General features: G+C 42.0%; 1 protein-coding gene across 1 annotated transcript in view; it reads left to right on the top strand.

Moving 5' to 3' along the window:
• The window catches only part of LOC114655444 (coiled-coil domain-containing protein 148-like), a 201791-nt gene extending 177244 nt beyond the window's left edge, over positions 1-24547 (top strand). Inside the window, exons 12-14 of the mRNA XM_051931438.1 lie at positions 7713-7830; positions 8014-8154; positions 23316-24547. Of these exons, the coding sequence (XP_051787398.1) occupies positions 7713-7830; positions 8014-8154; positions 23316-23462 (406 nt within the window). The 3' untranslated portion in view covers positions 23463-24547. The remainder of the gene's footprint in view (positions 1-7712; positions 7831-8013; positions 8155-23315) is intronic.
• The last annotated feature ends 450 nt before the right edge of the window (positions 24548-24997 follow it).

Here is a 24997-nt window from a genome sequence, read left to right on the forward strand (position 1 = left end):
TCCTAAAATATTTGAAAGGCACCTCACATTGAATTATTTCCAGTGTTTTTCTCTAACTTCCACTTTTTTCCTTTCTTTCTCCTACAGCCTCTACAAATGAGCAGTTATCTACCTTTAAGTCTAAACGTTATAAGTTTCAGGCATAGATGACTGGTTCTTTTAGGTTCTTCTTGGTCTCTTTAGGGGTTGAAGTTACACGTTGGATCCACTCCAGATTACAGTGGCCACCATAAAACACTATCCCTCCCGTTGTTGTCTGTCAATCAGAAAAGCATTACAAGGCCATTGCTAAGGCCTGTGGGCTCCAGTGAGTCACACTCACAAGAATGAGAAGCAGGAGTTGGTGAAAATGTCTGTACACCCATGAGACTGACCAATAAGTACAAAAACGAGACATTAAGATGAAATTATTAAGGTGTTTAAAGCAGTTATTGAGTCTTGAGGGCAATTCCTTTTATACATGGGGCGTGACATAACTTTTCTAAACAGATGAAAGTAATATCATTTATTTGTTTACTAAAGGTTCATTTTACTTGATATTAATTCTGATGGAAAACTTGATAACATTTACTGCAAGGATGAAAAACATAACGGACGAGGAAGATACTTTTTTCATGGAGCTATTTGTGTGTCTTTATATTCAATGCTTCCTTCATTTTTTGGTCACTCTATCCATCACTCTGTCATGAGGCCACCTCAGCTCAGGTCCACACTCTGTTCTGGCACAAACAGAAACCATCCGTAGGCAGGCTGCCTGTCTATCATGTCCTGCAACAAAAAAGTGTCCCTCACTTGTCTGACAAAGTAAGTGCACCCCATAGAAATAATTGACTTTTTCAATATATTTGAAAAGGCAAACATTAGATTGCCATACAAACAGTGCCTTCAGATAAAGGTGATATAATTGAACAAATGTATTTATTCTCATCTCTCTATTATAATAAAAAAATCTTGGGAGGAGAGACGAGACATGACTTTCTCAGAGAGACACTGTCATGTCCCGCAAGATGAGACTTTGTGCCAAGAGATTTAACCACACCTGGGGCCAGAAATAAAAGACAAAGAGTAGATGACAAAGTAGAAAGTCATAAAGAATTCAAAAACGTTGGCGTGATACACATGCAGAGCGGTTAGAGATAATGGAAGTACGAAAATTCGAAAGTCTCAAAACCATGGTAGTGAAGATTGCATTAGCGCAAACAAACAGAAATTATTACTCGGTGAAATAACGGAACAGCGAAAAGAGATTGAATATATTGTTCGGATTTAAACTTTAAGTCGGATGCTTGTAGATCGTCTAATTCATGTTGCCATCAGGGAAAAGTAGTGTTTCTTCCCAATGAAGAGGCGTATCCGCGAGAATTAAAAGATTGGTTGTTTGTTGAAAGTGAAATACACATACGCTGTTATGCTTGGGTCACAGAGTTGCACTGATAAACAGGAGATTTCAGAGACACAAACATTATTCAAACACTTCAAACAAACATAAGTCTCTGTCAAGAGTGAATCGAGCTCCGTGTGTAGTCGGAGGGGACAGTTCCATATCTCAATTAAAAGAATAGCAAATCTTCCTCTTCATAGTGGAGGATGTCTAGGGGAGAAAGGAGACAAGGCAGTGAGACAGAAGGACAGCTGCTGTACAGGCTTTTAAATGTTCAAAGCGCCGCATGAGATGCAGATCACGCCATATGGCAGCAGCTGATCGAGCAAAGAGGTAAATAGAAAACCTGTATTTGTTTCCCATTGTATCACTGTTTAAGAGGGGGCTTCGGAGGAGCGACCGCATCTTCTTTAGGTGCGTTCAGCCCCCCTCTTCACAACGTGAGTAGCAGAGACGCGAAGTGGCTGGCGTGTAGCGCAGGCCGGTTTGTTGAGCGAAGTGAGCAGGGTTGAAGCCCCCTAGTAATCTAAATTACCAAAAATGACGATTTGACACACAGACAAAATAAGCCCACCCTTACATTTATCACCACTTCGAATACGTAAAATTAGAATCAGGTGTTCCAGATTAGGTGCCGATGATTATAACCTCCTTAGGGAGTATGTAGGTGGAACTTGATTTATTTAAACCTCAGATATCGAAGGTCTGTTGTTCTTTTTGCTGTTGATGTGTGTGGTGTCATCATCCCAAGATCAAAAGAGCACTCTAAGGACTTCAGAAAGAAGGGTCAGGATGCCTACAAGTCTGGCTAGGGATTGCCTAATTATTTGAAATCACTGTATGGAAAATCACCTACAAGTGCCGCAGATTTCAAGTAACTGCTAATTTGTCCAGGACTGGCTGACCTAGAAAATTAAGCCCAAGAGTTGACCGTTTGAAACTAAAAGAGGTTTCCAAGAACCACAAAATTTTATCGTAGAATCAGCAGGTAACTCATTAAACAGTTGGTGTCAAAGCGCATCTATAATCAGAAATTGATTGATTGCAATAATGTCACCTGCATGCAAGGTGTGTTAGAAAAAAAAAGCTTTTGTATTCCAAAAAGAACATTACAGCAAGACTAGAGTTGGCCATTGAACATGAAGGCAAATACCAGGCCTTCTGGAACAATATGCTCTGGACAGATGAATCAAAGACAGGGTTGTTTGGCCACAGTAACAGTAGACATGTTTGTCACAAGCTGAAGACAGCATTTCAGGAGAAGAATCTCACACCATCTGTGTAGCAGGGTTATGAAGATGTTAGGGTTTGGGCGTACTTTGCTGCCTCACGGCCTTGAAGAAAATGTGAGGCCATCTGTCCATAAGTTGAAGTTGAATCAGTCATGGACCTTTGAAAGTGATAATTTAGAAGGAAAAACTGGATGGTCATGGACTGGCCTAGACAAGGCCCTGATTTGATTCCCATTGAAATTTTGTGTGGGGTTTTGAAACTGGCGGTCCATGCAAGAAAAGCCACAAACATCTTGCAACTGAAAGCCTTTTGCATGGAGGAGTCGTCAAAAATGTCATCACGTCAGTGTCAGAGACTGGTGGGCAGAAATGCAAAACATTTACAAGAAGACGTTTCAGTACCAGCTGTAAGGCTGTGCTTACTTCTTCCCCAGCAGACCATTATATCTATTGATATTTTTGTAGAGTAAATGATTGAAAAGGCAAATTTTCTTTGTGTTTTTATTCAAGTATATCACCTTTGTCTTTTTGAATACAAATACTGCATGTTAGAAAAGTCAACAGTTTCCGTGGGGTCTACTTTCTGATCCATATGATTGTAAGCACCAGACCTAATCATTTACTTTTTCAAGTGATGACATTTCTTAGGCCATCACTACAAAATTCAGAGTAGGAAGAAAATAGCAAATCAACAAAGGAAAGAAAAAGCAAGTTAGCATTTGGAGGAGAAAAAGAAAACAAGAATAATAGGAAACATTACAAAAGAACGAAACCAAGAAAAACAAAAACATTTTATTGTCAGTCATATTCTAAACCGCTTTGTCCTAAGAAGGGTCGTGGGAATTGCTGGAGCCTATCCCAGCTACCATAGGGTGTAAGGCAGGAACAAACTCTGGACAGGGTGCCAGTCCATCATAGAGCGAACAAACACACACCCTCACCCCAACCACACACTGGTGTCACCAATCCACCTAACTTGCATGTCTTTGGACTTTGGGAATAAGCTGGAGCACCCGGAGGAAACCCACACAGACACGGGGAAAACATACAAACTCCACGCAGGATGCAAACCCTGGTCTCCTTACCACAAGGCAGCATCACCACTATTGTGCCACTTAAGCAAGACAAAAGCAAACATTATCTGCTCCTTGGAGACAAGCTGACAGAGATGGGAGTAGATTCATACCTAGTAGCATGGATCGTGGACTATCTTACAAACAGACCTCAGTATGTGCGTCTCGGGAACTGCAGGTCTGACATTGTGGTCAGCAGCACAGGATCGCCGCAGGGGACTGTACTTTCTCCGGTACTGTTCAGCCTATATACATCGGACTTCCAATACAACTCGGAGTCCTGCCACGTGCAAAAGTTCACTGACAACACTGCTATCGTGGGCTGCATCAGGAGTAGGCAGGAGGAGGAGTACAGGAACCTCATAAAGGACTTTGTTAAATGGTGCGACTTAAACCACCTACACCTGAACACCAGCAAAACCAAGGAGCTGTTAGTGGATTTTAGGAGGACCAGGCCCCTCATGGACCCCGTGATCATCACAGATGACTGTGTGCAGAGGGTGCAGACCTATAAATACCTGGGAGTGCAGCTGGATGATAAATTAGACTGGACTGCCACTGATGCTCTGTGTAAGAAAGGACAGAGCCGACTATACTTCCTTAGAAGGCTGGCGTCCTTCAACATCTGCAATAAGATGCTGCAGATGTTCTATCAGACGGTTGTGGCGAAGGCCCTCTTCTATGCGGTGGTGTGCTGGGGAGGCAGCATAAAGAACAGGGACGCCTCACGCCTGGACAAACTGGTGAGGAAAGCAGGCTCTATTGTAGGCACGGAGCTGGACAGTTTGACATCCGTGGCAGAGCGACAGGCGCTGAGCAGGCTCCTGTCAATAATGGAGAATCCACTGAACAGTATCATCTCCAGACAAAGGAGCAGCTTCAGTGACAGACTGCTGTCACTGTCCTGCTCCACTGACAGACTGAGGAGATCGTTCCTCCCCCAAACTATGCGACTCTTCAATTCCACCCGGGGGGGGGTAAACGTTAACATTATTCAAAGTTATTGTCTGTTTTTACCTGCATTTTTATTACTCTTTAATTTAATATTGTTTTTGTATCAGTATGCTGCTGCTGGAGTATGTGAATTTCCCCTTGGGATTAATAAAGTATCTATCTATCTATCTATTATCAAACTATGATGGTAATGACCAGGCAACTGTTAATGATAGTAAACCCGAGGGGCACAAGGGTAGTCAACTCTGAAGATACTGAGTGTGCACCGTTACTCACTGGACGCAGTATATGAAAGTAAAAGTGAGCACACTCCTTAAAGTCTACCGTGTGTGCTATTGAAGGAGCGACCCTACGCATGCTGAGGGAAAAACAGGTCATTGAAGTGTAATAATACTGACTACCCGCAATGGACAATGAGGACAACATCAATCAACCCCACCTAGGGCTCCAAAGGGACTTCCACAGGCACCGTGTGCATGTGAGGATTTTACTTCAGCAGTCCCAGTTTGACATGCAGCTTAGGTCGATTGATGATTCTAAATTGACCTTATGTGAGTGTGGGTGTGTACATGAGTGGGCCCTTTGGTGGACTGCTGGTCTCTTCAGAACTTTTTTCTGGCTTGTGCCACTGCTGCTAGGATATGCTTCAGTCCTCCGTGACACCTTAATTATATTGTATGAATTTGAAACTAATGCTAATATGACATGAAAACTGCCCAACACTGACTGATATGTATGAATTTGTATAGTTTCTATTTTGTATTTATTACTAATTTAGAAAGATCTGCAGAATTTTGTTATCCTTTTTCACACTCACCAATGGCGAGAGAGAGAGTGAGTGTGGGAGCATGCGCTGATAGCGTGTTGCTGCACCCACCACACAACGAACCACCTGGACTGGGATCCGAGTGCAGCAGGTGACACCTCAGCACCACACTGGAACAGAAATGTCGGTTAAATACAGTAAAGTTCTAAACTGTACTACAGTCAAATGCCGAAAGTCCAAAGTTCTGTTGAAGAGTTCACTTCAGTGCCAGTGAAAGAAATGGAGGTTAAAATCTACTTTGCTCCCTACTTGAACAAATCTACGCCATCCAGCAGTCTATAAGGAGGCATTTGTTGTATTGCGGCCCACCACATTTGCTTGTTCTTTTCATCATCTGTTCTCTCAAGCAGGATGTGCAGCTTAGAGGGGCTGACCAACTTGTTGTGTTGCTTTTGTGTGAAAAATTGAAAGTGGGTGGAAAAAATATTTCAAGTACAGTAGAGTCAAGATGAGGTGAAATGTGGGTCAAACATCTTTAACAGCAGCTGCGGGGAAATCAAGGAGCACTCTGTAATTGCTCTCTGAAGAAATGGCAGACTTCCCAGAAAATACTTACTCATGGATTTGAGGGAAATGGGGCAATGCAGAACATCAGTGCGCAGTAGAATGATTATTCCAATTAAATGATGAGGCTTAACTCAGTTTATTCTTACATGGCACTCTTCTTGGTAGGCCAGGTCAGGGTGCTGATAGCCATAAATTATTTTTACCAGTGACATTTCTGTAGAGTGTTGAGAAAAACAGAAAAAAATGTTTCTCAGTATTTAGCAGTTACTTCTGTGAATGCATCGACTCCCATATGTGACAATGACTGGCTTCAAAATGAAGTATATGTTGATGTTTTATTCATAGATGGGAGTACATTTTGAACAAGTAAATGATTCCACAAACAAACTTAATAACAAACAAATAACTTTAGTAAAAATTCTAAGTAAAACAGTTCACATAAAAATAGAGAAAAAAATGATATAGCAAAGAAAAGAAAAGTTTAAACCTTATATATCTTGTTTCGTTCTTTAAGTTTGATTACAGTTGAACCATTTCTAAACAGTCAGAAAACTGCATGCTTATCCCATTTTCATACTGTAAATGGGTCTGACAGTCCCTGCTAGCACTGAGATCTTTTCTAAACAACAACAGACTCCATTAACACACTGTATCTCAGATATAGCAAGAACGATCAATGTCATATAAACTTACAGGGGGTAAGAGACTATACCATTGTCTATGGCTATGAAAGAAAATTATATTCTTACTCAAATTAAGCAAACACTAATATCAGTATAACTTGTAACGATCGTCTGGAATATGTATGCATCACTGGGAGTTTGTAACTTTCTTGTTATTAGTGGAATGGCTTAATTTGTAAGGCCGGCCAATGGTACAATGGGGAGGGGAGCACCTGGCTTGGAGGGCCAACAGACGGTAAGGGGAGGAGTCAACAGTATGTAAAAAAAGGAGAAGGGAAGCGCAGAGCCAAGAGTGAAGTGGACGCCATCACAGGAAAAAGCAAGAGGGAAAGGATTGTCACCGCATGGAAAACATCAGGTGAACCCGGGTTCATTTCAAGACTTATTATTATTACTTTCTGGTGAAAGGTATTCAGGAACTGTTAATCTGTACGTTTCCTGGAACAGGAGGTATGGTTCGGCGCCTCATTCCCCACCGCAGACTGAGATAGTCATTCTGTACACTTTGAGCTACATTATTTGTATGAAAATGTGCTATATAAATAAATGTTGTTGTTGTTGTTGTTACATAGAATATTTAAAGGACTACAAATACATTATTTTTTTCTCTTGCTCAAATTTCTGTATTAGTAGCATATGTGTTTTAAGTGTTTTGTACCATGATTTGTGTTGGGTGGGAAGCGCTGCAGCGTGATATTATGTATATAGGGGTTTTTTGTTACAGTAAGTGTGTGTATTTTCTGCCAATAATCATTTTTTAATTAACCCTGCTTTCACTGGCGTGTCTCTATACTTGGGGTGGTATAGTAGGAAAGTAGTGTTGGTTACTCGCACCCTGGATTATTTTATTTATTTTTTTCTCTTTTTCCTTTGCTGCTGCTCTAGCAGGACAGCGCATATTATAATTGTGCCGGATCTAATTGTGGTACAGATTTAAACCATTAACTTTCTAAGATTGACTCTTACACCTGTTTTATGAACAAAGATATTCTTGACGTTCTTTGAAACCTTTTAGCTCATTTTTTACAGACTATATTTCACTATCTTCTCTTTCAGAGTTCAGTTCCGGCACCATATACTGCAGCAGCGTCTGAAGGAAAGGGAAGAACAAGCTCTCCGACGGCAGCAGGAGGAGGATGACAAGAAGAAACGACTGGATGCTTTGCGAAATCAGGTTCTGTGTCCCCAGATGTGTTTGTGAAAGCAAGAGAGGCCCGCCAAACGGGATTATGGCACACGAGACATGATGTGTTTGAATTTTTCTGGAGTGCATGAATATACAACTGGTGTCTGTTATCCTCCTTCAAAAACACGTATTAACAAGTCACTCCTTGGCCCTTTGCTCTTGTGTTTGCAGGTTGCAGTTGAGGCAGAATTTGACCCTGTGAGGATGATGGGCGATACGGAGGCATCAAAAGCCAAAGTCTGCATGGCTGCTGAAAATGAGTTTATTCTTCAAAGGCCTCTTTTCAGCCTACACACCTACAATGAAAACCAGGTGAGTTTTGTATTTATTGGTTGTATCAGAAACAGGGGCAGCAGAATGGTTCAGTGGTTAGAACTTCTACCAGAGACCTGGTCTCAATTCGCAGCCGGGTCTCACTGTCTGTGAAATCTGCATGTACTCCTCATGTCAAGATGGGGTGTTAGTCTCTCTACTGGTTTCCTCTCACATTTTAAACATAACCCTGACACTCTAAATTAGTCCAGTAAATGTGAGATTAGGCATGTGTGTCTCAGTGCACTTGGATATTTCCCAGTTTTTAAATACAGTCAGTTATCTGCTTTATTATACATTTTTAAGATGCACATATAATAACAATTTTATATAAGAACCGTTAATATTTTACAACCCCAATTCCAATGAAGTTGTGTAAAACGTAAATAAAACAGAATACAATGATTTGCAAATCCTTTTCAACCTATATTCAATTGAATACACTACGAAGACAAGATATCGAATGTTCAAACTGATAAACTTTATTGTTGTTTTGCAAATCTTCACTCATTTTGAATTTGATGCCTGCAACACGTTCCAAAAAAGGTGGGACAGGGGCAGCAAAAGACTAGGAAAGTTTAGGAATGTTCAATAAACACCTGTTTTGAACATTCCACAGGTGAACAGGTTAATTGGATTAACAGGTTAATCATGATTGGGTATAAAAGGAGCATCCCCAAAAGGCTCAGTCGTTCACAAGCAATGATGGGGCGAGGTTCACCACTTTGTGAACAACTGCGTGGGCAAATAGTCCAGCAGTTTAAGAACAACGTTTCTCAACGTACAATTGCAAGGAATCTAAGGATTTCATCATCTACTGTCATATAATCTCTGCACGTAAGCGGCAAGACCGAATACCAACACTGGATGCCTGTGACCTTCGATCCTTCGAAGGCACTGCATTAAAAACCGACATCATTCTGTAAAGGATATTACCACGTGGGCTCAGCAATACTTCAGAAAACCATTGTCAGTTAACACAGTTCGTCACTACATCTACAAGTGCAAGTTAAAACTCTACCATGCATAGCGAAAGCCATATATCAACAACACCCAGAAAGGCCGCCGGCTTCTCTGGGCCCGAACTCATCTGAGATGGACTGACGCAAAGTAGAAAAGTGTGCTGTGGTCTGATGAGTCAACATTTCAAATTGTTTTTGGAAATCATGGATGTCGTGTCCTCCAGGCCAAAGAGGAAAAGGACCATCCGGATTGTTATCAGCGCAAAGTTCAAAAACCAGCATCTGTGATGGCATGGGGGTGTGTTAGTGCCCATGGCATGGGTAACTTGCACATCTGTGAAGGCACCGTTAATGCTGAAAGGTACATACAGGTTTTGGAGCAACATATGCTGCCATCCAAGCGACGTCTTTTTCAGGGACGTCTCTGCTTATTTCAGCAGGACAATGCAAAGCCACATTCTGCATGTGTTACAACAGTGTGGCTTCGTAGTAAAAGAGTGCGGGTACTAGACTGGCCTGAGTGCGGTCCAGACCTGTCTCCCATTGAAAATGTGTGGCGCATTATGAAGCACAAAATACGACAACTGAGACTCTGGACTGTTGAGCAACTAAAGTTGTACATCAAGCAAGAATGGGAAAGAATTCCTCCTACACAGCTTCAACAATTAGTGTCCTCAGTTCCCAAACGCTTATTGAGTGTAGTTAAAAGGAAAGGCGATATAACACAGTGGTAAACATGCCCCTGTCCCAACTTTTTTGGAATGTGTTGCAGGCATCAAATTCAAAATGAGCAAAGATTTGCAAAACAACAATAAAGTTTATCAGTTTGAACATTCAATATCTTGTCTTTATAGTGTATTCAATTGAATATAGGTTGAAAAGGATTTGCAAATCATTGTATTCTGTTTTTATTTACATTTTACACAACGTCCCAACTTCATTGGAATTGGGGTTGTATAAGAAATGTTAGGCCCCTGCAATGGAAGTCGCCCTTGCCAGTGTCGGCTCCTGCCATGCATCTAATGCAGCCATGACAAGCTCCAAACTCTCCATGACTTGAGAATATAATGTAATTTTATATTAGAAAAGATTGGTCCATCTCCCAGCAATGAAATATAAAATACACTTTAGGTTGAAGAAACCCACATCCCCAGCATGCAGGTTACCCCACAATGTATGCCAGTGACATGATGTGCCATAAACAAAGTAACTAGCAGGCAGGTGCTGCAACAGTAACTCCCATTGTTCCTTGTTCTATAGCTGCTTATCTCAGCACGGGGTCATGGGTAACCGGAGCTGGAGCTCATCATAGTTTCAACAGACTGACATCAGGAATCCACCCAGGACAGAATGGCATTCCAACACAGACTCCCATACCCACTTGCACTGGGGCCATTTAAGGTTAAAAATCAACAAAACCACATGCCTTTAAACTGTGAGAGGAAGCAGGAGTCCACTGGGATACTCATGGAGTACAAACCACTGAAGAACATGAAAACGCTGCCCAGAGGGCAATCAAGAAACAAGGTATCAGACAGAGGCTCAGGACGCAACTCAACAGTCAGCATTAAATAGTATCTAACGCTCAGTCAATCTGAATTTAAATAGCCCTCTTCACAGATCTCACCATCACAGGGGTACAGTTTAGAGTTCTGAGATAAAATTAAAGATCATTCACAAGCCGCTTTTATAGATTAGCAGCTTTGATATCTCTTTAGAAATGCAGTAATAATGTCAGGTCTGTAAGAATTATGTTCCAGGGACCCATATATATTTCAGTATCTTGTGAGAAGACTTGTGGAAATCCGTCAGTATAATGGATCAGTTTGTGTAAAGGAGATGTTCTAAAACAAAAGGTGCCAAATGAATTAGAAGGACTGTATGTAAAAACAGAGTCGAGGAAGTCGAGAGTGTGTGTGTGGGTATGTGAGGGTGTTGTGAAAAGGCGCTCTCTGAAATGAAACGTGCCCCATGGTCCTGAAAGGCTGTCTCTAAGTGCATGTATATGACGCATACCTTGCATGGAAAACAATAATTGGGTACATGGGAAGTGATTTTATGAATTCAGAGATGAGTCAATTTATGGTGTCCTTAGAGGTTCAAAGTGGCAGGTGGAGGAAGTTAAAGATGAAGGCTCTTGTGTCGAGGGTGTCACATGATGAAAACAGTTGGATGACTGAACGGGAGAACACATATTTGTTTAATACTTTAAGGCCAGTGCGGCCACCTCTCGGCACATCCCTCTAACTAACAGTAGCTGTCTAGCCCCTAGAATGGAGATCAAAGTGACCCCTCCATCCTGATCAGTAGGCTACACATCCAGGGTGGGGGAGTGGATCAGGATGAACGAATGGAGCTAGGCAGGCCAGAACAGAACCAAGTTACAGAGGACAAAAATGTATTTTATTTCAAACTTTAACTCAAAATAGAAATCCCAAGACAGACAAGTGATGAGAAGAACAAGACATGTTTTTAAAAACAGAATCTGACTATGCAAAAATGGCCAAAAACACTGAATATATAACTAAACAAGAGGGCTTCACAAAGGCATTTAGTACTGCCAAGGCAGTGAAAAAGCAGTCAAGTCAAGATGGGGAGCATGCACTGGTACAGTGCCTTGTCGCACCCACTATAGAACAAAACAACTCGGGATCCCGGTTTGCAACCCCCCCCCAGGCAGACACACGGTCCAGTCCCACCCTCCGGAAATGACCCTCTATCTGCCGCAGCCAGGTCCAGCCTGGCGTGGTCCAGCAACTCAGGTCCCCAGCAATGAAGATCTTACAAGCCGGATCACCCTCTGGGAAACGCGCCACATGGCCACAGTGCTGTAACTGACGCTCCCTCACAATGCACGTAATGTGCTTCATTCAGGACTCCATAAGCAACCGCTCATTTGACACAAAGTCAAACCAACGGTACCCAAGGATTTTCCGGAGAGACACGGTACCAAAGGAGTCCAGTCTTCATCTCAGGTCACTGGATAGCAAGACAGGAAGCACCAGGACTCTAAAGACTTGGACCTTTGTCCTTTTGCATAAATATCGGGAGCGCCACACACCCCTTTCCAGCGACCTCATGACCCCCCCATGCTCTCCCAATTTGTGTATTGACTTCATAGGAAGAGTCACCAGAGACATCAGCTGGCATGTGCTGATAATGGGGCGCCATCATGAAGAGCAAAACAGCTGCAGCTGTCTAAAAACACACAAACAGTGGTGTCCATGTCTGAAAAGTACATACCAAGAGGCTGCGCAATAACAGTATGAATATGACAATCATAAAAAAAAGTTGCAAGTCCCATAGGCCTACTTCTTTGTGCCAGAGCGGACATTCTTTCGAACAACAAGACTTGAATGTATGAGTTTTAACTCAGAAATGTGAAAAAAGGGAAGATTTTTTTAGCAGGACAATAAAGCCAACTTGTATGTCACTGGACGAATCCATCCAAGAATGGAAAATGCCCTGTGTATCTTAAACCTGATGATGTCTGTGTTAGGCCCATCACAAAAAACACAAAATGGTCCAAAAACCACCAATACAGACACCAGCTGCCCATCAGTTTTTCAAAAACTGACTGCCTGAATGGAAGATGTGTGTTTACTTCAGAAACAGAATAAAAAAAATCGTTTTCTCAATGACCAAGAAAACAACAGATTAACATTTTAGAGTACAAAAAACAAGTCTTTCTAACTGGAGGGCTTAACTGTAATTGTCGTGTGAATCAGTTGCCAAAGTGAATCCTCTATAATAACCAGAACCAAAGACAAACACTGAGCCGAGACAGAGGAGTGAGGGTCAAAACCAGAATATCCAATGCTAAGTGCTCCACATGCACTAGTTTACTCATTGTATCAGTATCTTGGACAAAGCAGCTAACGCCACTGTATTGTAGTCTATAAACTTGTGCCAGGGCGGAGGTCCCATAGCAGATCGTTCCCTGCTTTGACCGTGAGAATGTGATGCAGCTAGAAATTAAATGAAAAACCCTTTCAAACAAAGAAATAAAATTCAGACTAATACATAAAATGTGGTTCTCATTCAGTGTTATTCAACGGTAAGACAGCTGCTGTTGTTTGGTGTGACATGAAATTTCCTGACTACCAAATATGTCAATGACGCAAGCGTCACCATTTTGCGCTACAATGCCAAGGAACACAAGCACATGCCAGTCTTGTTCACTGCTATGGTGAAGGCTTACAATTCCTACATGGGTAGCACTGACAAGAATGACCAAATGACCAAGTTACAAAGCTGCAGATACCACTACAAGTGGCCGAGACGTCTCATGGTGAAGTTCTTTGTGTGGTGTGCATTCAATGCGTGTGTCATACAGAACCACTACAAGCCACACAGTGAACGTGAAAAGTGCATTCACACGTTCTGAATGTTTGTTGATGAACTGTGTCATGACTTGGTGGGGACACAACATTGCACACTGGCGCCAATGTCACGCACGTCGCAAGGCCAGTGCAGACAAAGCACGGCTGCAGAATGAAGCCAATATCTCACTACACGTACCTGAGCAACCACAAGGAACAACTTCAAACAACACACGTGCTGTCTGTTTGGAGAAGTACAAGCAAGCAAACAGAGTACATCCAGAAGCTAAGGACACAGACTTGCCAAAAGGCAGAAAACTGTGTGCTGGTGCAAAATGTGCGAGGTGTTTCAGTGCATTGGTTCTGGTAACAAAAATAGTTTTGAGGAATATCATTCAGAGGTTCAGTTCTGGCGATTGGTCATCAAAATGTACTTGTGATAAAAACTGTGCATCTTTATCTTACAGATAGCATACTAAGACACCATACTAATATGGTGTTATAACAGTGTAAAATGTCACTTTGTAGTCAAGTTTTACTTTCATCCATCCATCCATTTTCCAACCCGCTGAATCCAAACACAGGGTCATGGGGGTCTGCTGGAGCCAATCCCAGCCAACACAGGGCACAAGGCAGGAACCAATCCCGGGCAGGGTGCCAACCCACCGCAGGACACACACAAACACACCCACACACCAAGCACACACTAGAATCGCCAATCCACCTAACCTGCATGTCTTTGGACTGTGGGAGGAAACCCACACAGACACGGGGAGAACATGCAAACTCCACGCAGGGAGGGCCCGGGGAAGTGAACCCAGGTCTCCCAACTGAGAGGCAGCAGCGCTACCCACTGCGCCACCGTGCCGGCAAGTTTTACTTTTCAAGTTCAAAATATGACGTTTCAAAAATCATTAAAAATTGTTGGGGAGCCCAGGGTTAATGTGTAAAACGTAAAACTATGGGGCTCATCCAAAATTTGCACTTTCACCTAAACTTCAATTTCATGAATCTTACAAAGCAGTTCTTTGCTCTTGCTCAAAGCCCTTGTTGATGGCGATGTTAATCTACTCCATGGTCCATTCAGCTCTTTTTAAATTTTGCTTGCCTTTTTCATAAGGGAGCACAGAGACACACTGGTTAGCTTGTTCACATTCTTGTTCAGTTTGCCCTTTTTTTCTTGTGTATAGTATGAGATTCCCTTAATTATTCTAAGTATCTCATGCACCCCAAAGGATTGCACCTTAGGCAACTTTAAATTGGCACAGAGAGAATGTGCTCATGAATGTGTCTTACAATGGCTTGGTCGCCCAGGTGGGGTTTGGTTTCCCACTAAATGTTGTGGGGATGGCCTCCATCCTATGTGCACCCTTATATACAGTACTGTGCAAAAGTTTTAGGCAGGTGTGAAAAAATGCTGTAAACAAAGAATGCTTTCAAAAATGGAAGTGTTAATCATTTATTTTCATCAATCAACAAAATGCAGTGAATGAACAAAAGAGAAATCTAAATCAAATCAATATTTGGTGTGACCACCCTTTGACTTCAAAACAGCATCAATTCTTCTAGGTACGCTTGCACACAGTTTTTGAAGGAACTCGGCTGGTAGGTTGTTCCAAACATCTTGGAGAACTAACCACAGATCTTCTGTGGATGTAGGCTTCCTCACATCCTTCTGCCTCTTCATGTAATCCCAGACACACTCGATGATGTTGAGATCAGGGCTCTGTGGGGGCCATACCATCACTTCCAGGACTTCTTGTTCTTCTTTACGCTGAAGATAGTTCTTAATGACTTTGGCTGTATGTTTGGGGTCGTTGTCCTGCTGCAGAATAAATTTGGGGCCAATCATACGCCTCCCTGATGGCATTGCATGATGGATAAGTATCTGCCTGTATTTCTCAGCATTGAGAACACCATTAATCCTGACCAAATCTCCAACTCCATTTGCAGAAATGCAGCCCCAAACATTCAAGGAACCTTCACCATGCTTCACTGTTGCCTGCAGACACTCATTATTGTACCGCTCTCCAGCCCTTCGACGAACAAACTGCCTTCTGCTACAGCCAAATATTTCAAATTTTGACTCATCAGTCCAGAGCACCTGCTGCCATTTTTCTGCACCCCAGTTCCTATGTTTTCGTGCATACTTCAGTCGCTTGGCCTTGTTTCCACGTCGGAGGTATGGCTTTTTGGATGCAACTCTTCCATGAAGACCACTTCTGGCCAGTCTTCTCCGAACAGTAGATGAGTGTACCTGGATCCCACTGGTTTCTGCCAGTTCTGAGCTGATGGCACTGCTGGACATCTTCCGATTTCGAAGGGTAATAAGCTTGATGTGTCTTTCATCTGCTGCACTAAGTTTCCTTGGCCGACCACTATGTCTACGATCCTCAATGTTGCCCGTTTCTTTGTGCTTCTTCAAAAGAGCTTGAACAGCACATCTTGAAACCCCAGTCTGCTTTGAAATCTTTGTCTGGGAGAGACCTTGCTGATGCAGTATAACTACCTTGTGTCTTGTTGCTGTTCTCAATCTTGCCATGACATGAAACTGTCTTCCACAACCTCACCTTGGTAGCAGAGTTTGGCTGTTCCTCACCCAGTTTTAAGACTCCTACACAGCTGTTTCTGTTTCAGTTAATGACTGTGTTTCAACCTACGTGTGACATTGATGATCATTAGCACCTGTTTGGTATAACTGGTTGATCAGACACCTGACTAGAATCCTACAAATTCCCTGACTTTGTGCAAGTGTACCTATAAGAATTCTCTTCTTTGGGTCTTTGTGGCACTTACAAAGCATCAGTAAAGACATCTCTGAAATGTGACCTTCTAACAAAACGTCACTTTGGAGTGGTCTGAGGTGGTGTAACTGAGACGCAATTCTCTTGATGTTACATATTTATTATAAGATCTGTGAATCCTTCATATTAACAAGTAACAAGTTAACATATTAACATATGTAACAAGAGGTATTAGTGGTATTAACATATTAACAATTAACATATAAACAAGTAATTTTGCCATCATGCCAATATGCCACACAGCACAGAGATGAATAACTGATCTACTGTTGTTTTATAAATGTCATGAAGACCAAAAGACGCCTTGGCTAAGGTCGTTACATCAGAGTAAATGAGTAACAGATGCATTTCTGCAGTACCTAAACTAAAGTGTTATCGAAATGTCAAAGTGAGAGCAGATCTCAGCAAAGTGGTCTAAATTAATGAAAAAAATAAAGCACAAAATAATTAATCACAGCAGTATTCAGTCAGGGTGTAGCAGATGCGTCTCTAGCCGCCATGACAGCCTGGAGTCGCTGGGCACAGGCCTCTCTCTTTCTCTCTCTGTAAGTTTGTCCCTATTCTTCTTTACAAATCTTGAACACTTTTTATACGTGTTGTATCTATAAAATATATTGAGGTGGCCTTCATGAAACTGAGTACACCATAAGGAGATTGAAACAAGTGGGTGAATGACATCACTCTTCTGTAAAAGGCACAATATGAATTAGAGATTGATTGATTGATTAATGAATGACAGACACCTCCATTATGTAGACGAGGAGCTAGAAAGAAAAAAAGCGTAGTAACGCGACTGCCACCGCTTGTTTGCTGTGCCAATGCTCCTCAGCTCTCTGGCTTCTGTTCAAAATGTCTACGATTGTTAGTGTACAAGAATTTGCTCTTGTCTGGCTTTAAAAAGAATGACAAATAAAGCAAACAAAACACATGATACTGTGTGCCAGATCCCGGCCATGCCAGGGCCACCTCAGATTGACTTTCTATGACAGACATATGCTGGAGTATTGTGTTTGATGTTCCATCATTAATTTTGAGATCCATTTGGAGTAAACTGAGTCTGTATAAAATAGTGGAATTTGAGCCTCTAATTTGTGCTCTACTCCATAACTATGGTCCCTGTGAAAATCCAGCTTCAGACCAGTGAGCATAACTCATGAGGAGTAATGAATCGACTGATCCAGCTCCACACCGGCACGCTCTTTCCCCAAACGGAACGGCACTCACTCACAGGGCCTCACAGCTCCGCTTACGCACAAGCAGTCATTCAGCATCGCCAGGCAGCTAAGGAGAATGTGGAGAACAACTTCAGAAAAGCACAGACCCCCCACACCGAGGCTGGGGTCTCGTAGAGCTGAAAACCCTGCAAAGTCAAACACAGTAGCAGGTTGTGCTGGCGGGCATTTGGCCCTGAACCCTGTGAATTGTGCCAAGCGCCTTATCTGCCAGCAGCTGAACTCCTCCTCATTCAGAGTCAAACCGCAGGCCTTCAGTTTGTGACACGGCTTTGTCTGTTACTTTTATTAGTAAATAAGAAAAACTAAACTTCTGAAAACATTTCTTTATATATTGATGCAGAGTTATTATTCATTATTGTATAGCGCCTCTCATTGCAATCACCAGGACAATAAAAAGGGTTTAAAAAGCAGTAAGTGAAAAGTGGGAGTAAATTACAGCGATTATATAACTTTCTAAACTCTTCATAACCCTGTTTGGATATTGGTAAAGTTTATTGACACGTACAAAGGACGTCACAGCCGTCTGTGCCAGGTTACTGGATGGACAGTCAGAATAAAAATGCTGCGCGTGTGTTCTTGTGCATATCCATCGTACATAACTGTATATTAGACATGAGACACACGTAGCGTATCCCACGACTCCATTCACATTGGCATTCAGGCTTCACGATACAAATCTTCAAAAAAGAAATGTACTTTATGTACAATCAAAACATTACAAAATCAATTCAAATCAGTATGCCAATACACAACTGTAAATGTGTGTTTTTGTAAGCTTTTTCTTTTGTTTAAAAAGAAAATAATCTTAAATATTGTAAGGACCACCTTTTATTTAAACTAATTATTTTACAATGAAGAACACCCTCTGACGACTGAGTGACACATTGGTAGCGCAGCAGTAAGGAGACCAGGGTTCATGTTCTTGGCCCTCCCTGCCTGCCTGGAGTTGGCATGTTCTCCCTGTGTCTACATGGGTTTGCTCCTGGTGGTCCGGTTTCCTTTCACTGTCCAAAGACGTCCAGGTTAGGTGGATTGGTGACAATAAATTGGTCCTAATGTGTGTTTGGTGTGTATGTGTGTTTGGTCTGCCATGCACTGGCACCCTATCCAGGCCTTGTGCCCTATGCTAGTTGGGATGGGCTCCAGCACCCCACCCCATCACTCAAGCAGAGACACCCTGGTCTGGATTAATCGAATTTGAAAATGACAGATCATTCCTGAGAAGTTATTCACTTTTCCATTGTGATGGCCATGGGAAACGCCACATAAAACAGCACACACCAACTGGCAGCTGGGCACGCATGTTGTGGTACTCATTCAGCGTCCTTGGTCATCTTGCACTGTCGCGTACCGTCTCTCTCTGCAATCCACTGAAGACCGCTTATCTTCTGCGAGGAGAAGGATTCAAGAGTTTCCACCTGTACTCTTGAACCTTCCCGTGCTTGTAAGGTGTATCGCGAATAATCCTGGGGTTTATGGACTGCAGAGCTCTGTGTACCCGTGTGGCTGGGCTTGATGATCACGTGCCCGGTGCCACTCATATTTGGAGTAATCTGCTGACTACTTCAATATTAACATAAAATATTTGCATTGCAGTAACATTGTATGTGTTGATTAGCAGTTGCAAATAAGAATTTCATTGAACTCTGTACATGTGACTGGAATGACCCAATAAAATTACAATATGCAGTTACTGCAGTGTGAAACCATCCAGATGTCAACTGAGCTGGTTTCTGAGTTGACTTAAAATGTTGGCTTCAGCAATGGCTGCCATTTTATCCTGGTTGAATGCCTTTCTGGCACATTAGCTATATGTCCTTACTGGGTCTGCAAAGACTTATTTTGTATTTCCTTTTAACACTCTGTACTCTCCACTATGACTACATCCCCTTCCCTCACTGGCTACAGACGTAGCAGGGACAGACGTCTCATTTCACGCAATGGGAATTTGGCTGCTTTTTCTCTCTCTCCCCCATGATGAAGAACTGCTGTTAAGAGCCATGCAGGATCCACCGCTGTAATTCCTCCTTGCTGTAATCTCCCCCTATTTCTGAACCAGTATGAGTGAAAGGCGTATCGCTGTCTCAAGCACCTGTTGCCACGTCTGTGGCTCGTGACTACAGCTTGCTGCTCCCAGCTATACTTCAGTTAACTGCTCCAATACGATGATAAGTTTGTGCTTTGCTGTCCCAGTCAATTTGAAAACAGGCCCAGAGATGCAGTGTTGCATCTAGAAAACTGCACTGCGATTCACTGTACTCGTCCGAGGACACCACTCACTTTGGAACTTATTATTATGTTTTATTGTTATTGTAGTTAGTTTTTAATTGTTTTTTGGTTTGCTACTGTATTTTGATCTGTAGCTTCTTTAGCGCTACATTATCTTCTCAAAAAAAAACATGTGTAAAGAGCGTTGCATTTTTTGGCTTAAAAAATTACTTTTTTTTATTAAATATCATCTTTCTACTGTAAAACGTGCAAAAAAGTAGAAAGTCAGAAGTGTAGAAAGTATAATGATGATACAAATAATAATGACGAATAATAAAAGTAATAATAATGTGTGATTGACACGAGCGTCACTTGCAGATTCCCAGAATCCCTTTTGGTTTCACAGACCGTTTTTAATTCACTGCCTGAAGACAGATTCACCTTGTCATCACTGCTGATGAGAGGCGTTTCTTACGAGACGCCATTATGAGGCCAGGAGAAGATGTGGCTACACCTTTGCCCAGGTAACGCTCAGCACTAACGCTGCTGGCACTTTTACAGCCCGAGTAGTCCTTACGTGAGACACGTCTGTACTGTTGCTCGAGGGACACTCAGGACTAACACTTTTAGAGCTGATTTTACAGCCCGTGTGATGCTCAGGTCTAATGCTAAGAATGTGCTAAGCTTTGGAAAGTGGAATTGTTTTCTATTTTTGAAGTCACCCAAGTGTATTTAGTCTAAGAGTCAGACTACTCTATAATAATTTTATTTTATTTGATGTTAAAAGTCATACCCAACAAATTAAATGTTTCATTATCAGATGTTAAACCTGAATTTGCTTGAGTGTTTCCTTTTTAAATGTGTTTGTGAGGCTGCAAGCACAAGTAGGACCAACCCAAGTCCCAGAATGCAGTTGGCTCCTCTTTTCTCCACAATATCTAAAGCCGCTAAAGCTTTCCATGAAATCATATGAACATTTTGATGATGATAACCAACCAGTCAGCAAAACATTTTTTTTTCCTGTGGACAACTTGAGATGTGAAGTTTTCCAAGTTTCCCTTTGTTTTACACTAAATCAGGCCAGTGTGGAGTGTGCCCAGTCCACCCCACTGAACCTGTGCTGAGCTCTGACCACTCCTAGCACTCTTCTGGAGGGGGTAGGCGAGTGGGGTTTGGAATAAAGAATAAGAGAAAAAATGGAAGAAATTAGTGTACTTTTTTCCTAAACATCGAATATATAAAGCTCAGTGTGTATATTTGTTCTTTATACAATTCCACACCCTTTCAATCTCAGCAACATTTGATACACATATCCCACTTTGTCAGGAAGAGACACGAGACTACTTTGGAACCCAACATTTTGAACCAAAGGTAACTTTTATTACTACAGTGCATTTTAAGGACAGTGCCTTTTCTTGGATTTTGATCCCTGAAATAAATTCAATTAAATTAATTTGTCTCTGGGGAGTACACTTTAAGAAACACCATTTATGGAAGTTAGATAGTTCTGCCTTAAAATTTCTTACCTGGGCAATGTTAGGTGCTGCTGCTCGTTCTTAATGAAAGAACTTTTATTTAATATACAAATAACTCCACACATCTCCAACTCATACACCAGAATAACTGAGCCAAGACTCATGTTCTCTAGCAATCATTAAGATTATATCGATACTAAAGGGAATATGATAGATAGATAGATAGATAGATAGATAGATAGATAGATAGATAGATAGATAGATAGATAGATAGATAGATAGATAGATAGATAGATAGATAGATAGATAGATAGATAGATAGATAGATAGATAGATACTGTTTTGTTTCAGTTCAAACACTTGGACTGTTTTAACTGCTGGCGGCCAGATGTAAACCCATGACGTCTACATCACAAATTCAGAAGCAGCACCATTTTCAGGGCGAGCTAACTGGAAAAGTCCTGTGGCTCATGGTGTAGAAATTTGAATGTTTTTGATAGAAGTTCCAAAGACCCTCAGAAGAAGCTCCTTTTTTGCCATAAGTTAATAGCGCATGCTCCCAGCCTAGCAGGAGTACTCCTGTCCTCAGGTGTGCAGGGACTGCAAGTGGAGCACGTCCTGGTGACATCAGCGGAGCTCTCTCTCTCATTTAGCCTACACCTTTTTTTGCAGCGCTGTCCCTACATCAGTCATCCACAGTGCTAATCCTGCTGACAACACCAAGTGTTTCATTGTGGAATCACACCACAGTCCATCCCAGTGTGGACATTTGCACTGTGGTAACTACCAGCGACCAGCCACAAATCCACAGCATCTGGATTGCAAAAGGCCTCAGAAGCTCCTTTTCCAAGGTGAACTCCTATTGCTCAATGCATAGGAAAGGGAGCCACTTCTGAGGAATCCAGGTGTTACAGGTTCATGGCTAGCCACCAACTTTTACCACATTGCAAATGTTGTGTTATGATGAAGTGTTTAAACATATATTTATATTTATATTTAATTATTATTTTTCACTGCGGTGGGTTGGCACCCTGCCCAGGATTGGTTCGTGCCCTGTGTTGGCTGGGATTGGCTCCAGCAGACCCCCGTGACCCTGTGTTCGGATTCAGCGGGTTGGAAAATGGATGGATGGATTATTTTTCATATGTTCATGTCCTTTTTTATTGATTTTTATATGTGATTATGTATTGGTGTAGTGTCTCTTTAAATGTGAGTATGTTTCATGTCCAAGAGGTGGGTGGATAGATAGATAGATAGATAGATAGATAGATAGATAGATAGATAGATAGATAGATAGATAGATAGATAGATAGATAGATAGATAGATAGATAGATAGATAGATAGATAGATAGATAGATAGATAGATAGATAGATAGAAAATGTAGTATATAATAGAAATGTAGATAGAAATGGCATTAAATGATTGATAGATAGATAGATAGTGTGGCGGATGGCCGGGGTCCATGCCCAGCCGGGACGCCCCTTCACTGTATATTCAGGGGGAGCAGCCCTGGAGGGTGCAATACCTCCCCCTGGACACTAGATGGCTGCCCCCCTGGGTTGGAGCAGTTCCTTGGTTTCCCGCAGGACTCCAGGGGAATCGGAGTTGGGTACAGCCCTGTTGGGTCCTGCAGGCACCGCCAGGTGGTGCTGTAACTGGGACTCTTGAGCCCATATGGGCAGCGTATTCGTCACACCCGGAAGTACAGCTGGAACTCGGTGATCAAGCACCTGGAGAAGTTCCAGGTGGACTATAAAAGGAGCCAGTGACCACCACTCAGCGGCCAGAGTCGGGTGCAGGAGGAGGACGAAGCTCCAGAGAGAGGGGGAAAGGCCGTTTAAAGGCCCGTGTAAGGGAGACTGGTGCGGGGGCACTGTGTGTGTGTGGTGATTGAACTGTAAATAAACGTGTTTTATAAAACTGTCAATGTCTGTCTGATGGTGTTCGGGCTAGCACACACAATAGATAGATAGATAGATAGATAGATAGATAGATAGATAGATAGATAGATAGATAGATAGATAGATAGATAGATAGATAGATAGATAAGAAAGGCACTATATCATAGAATGAAAAAGCACAGTTTAATCTTTCAGAGTTTTCATGTTTACTCCTTTATTTAACTTACAAAGTCATTTTTTGTTTTTCTCCAGATACTTTCCGATCCCCGACTCCGGATTGAGCAAGCACTCAGAGATGCCGGCCTTCATAACACACTTTATGCAAAGGACGTTCTATCACAGATCACTCCACCAAAGCCCCCCAGGAAAGGCTTGGAGTCGTCCGTGTTTCAGACATGATGTAAAACTACCTTCCCTTCCCAACTCTCTTTTTTGCTGCTGTAACAGAAGAGTCATTTGACTTGCTGTGAATTTATTTTGTTAAAAGGGCTGAAAAAAGGCTTCATTATAAGAAGCCAAGCTGCACAAACTACTTGATTCATTTTGCTGCTGAGAGGTAGGGGGCTCGTGCCTGATATAAACACGGTGTGTGTGAAATGTTTGCCTTGCACTTTGCTGATTTCAATAAGCAGATGCCAGCCACGCTCATACTGCAGTAATCTGATTTTACATCCAGCTGTGAATATATCACATCCAATTTTCTTTTTGCCTCATTACCACCTATTCTGCATCATCTTCTCTACCACAGCTGCTTCTTGTATGGGGAAGCATAGAAAATAAAGGTAACCGCAACTCAGTTGCAGAAAATGTCCGGATTTGTTACATAAATGGCCTTATGAGCACAGCACAGCGCATTAGGATTACAAGTAGAAATAAATCAGCTGTGAGAACGCATTGCGACACACTAAATATTTACAGCAGGCCTGATCCAATATTAGGATACTTCTATGACATTACAGAGTGACTGCTTACAGCTTTTAAATGGAATTACTAAAGGAGAAATTGTTGAAACAAACGCCTTCAAAACATAGGATTTATAATTCCTGGGGAGTCCCCACTGAATTGTGTCTGCAATTTGACGGCAGGCTGTCAGTGGAGTGAAGCAAATCATTTTGGGTTTCCTGAACCTTGCACCACATGCACCAGTATTAGATTGGTTCATTTTGAAGAGGTTATGGAAGTTTTAAGGTTAGCAGCATGTCCTCTTTTAGTGCAACTGTTGGATGGTGGATGTCACGCTCTACTAATGACAAGCTTCTCGAACTCTAGTAGAAGAACACATGAAAAGCAGGTGACCGTTTGTCCTTTCAGACTCACTTGTGCTCTCATTGCGTGTTGACTCAACAGTCTGCCCAGCCTGCCCTTTCAGGTATCACTCATCCGTTCCTCTACAGCCCTCTTTGTTAATGGGTGCCTCTTCAGTCCTCCACACTCGCTCCAGCTCAGTACCCACAGGCTGGTGTTTGTGTAAAATCTTGGCTACACTCCATTAAATATTTGACATGTAAGCACCAAACAGTCAATACTTTTTAAGTTTAACTCATCTAAGCAAAAGTGCTAACTGTGTAACATACCACCCATACACCCGTACTATGTGGTAGCGACCTGTGGATTTAAAGTACACGAGGAGCTTGTTTTAGTCACATGACCACAATATTCAATATCATATTAAAATGTGTAGCCTCAAAATGTCAGCTTTCAGGTATGTTAGAACACATTTGTCTGTTTTCTTTCGGTTGTTGAATGTCCCCAAACCCTGGAAAATCGTCCTTATTGTATGCGACGTATGTATGTGAGTAACGTTGTCAGGGTAAGGCTGGGGGATTGTTTCTCATGACACAGAAAAGAGAAAATTCAATCCTTGTGGTCTCAACAAATATTTAACCTGTAGCACATAATACATCTGCTCTTTATACTGGGCAAGTGTTTCAAAA

Source organism: Erpetoichthys calabaricus, chromosome 8, assembly GCF_900747795.2.
Source record: "Erpetoichthys calabaricus chromosome 8, fErpCal1.3, whole genome shotgun sequence".
NCBI classification, from domain to species: Eukaryota; Metazoa; Chordata; class Cladistia; order Polypteriformes; family Polypteridae; genus Erpetoichthys; species Erpetoichthys calabaricus.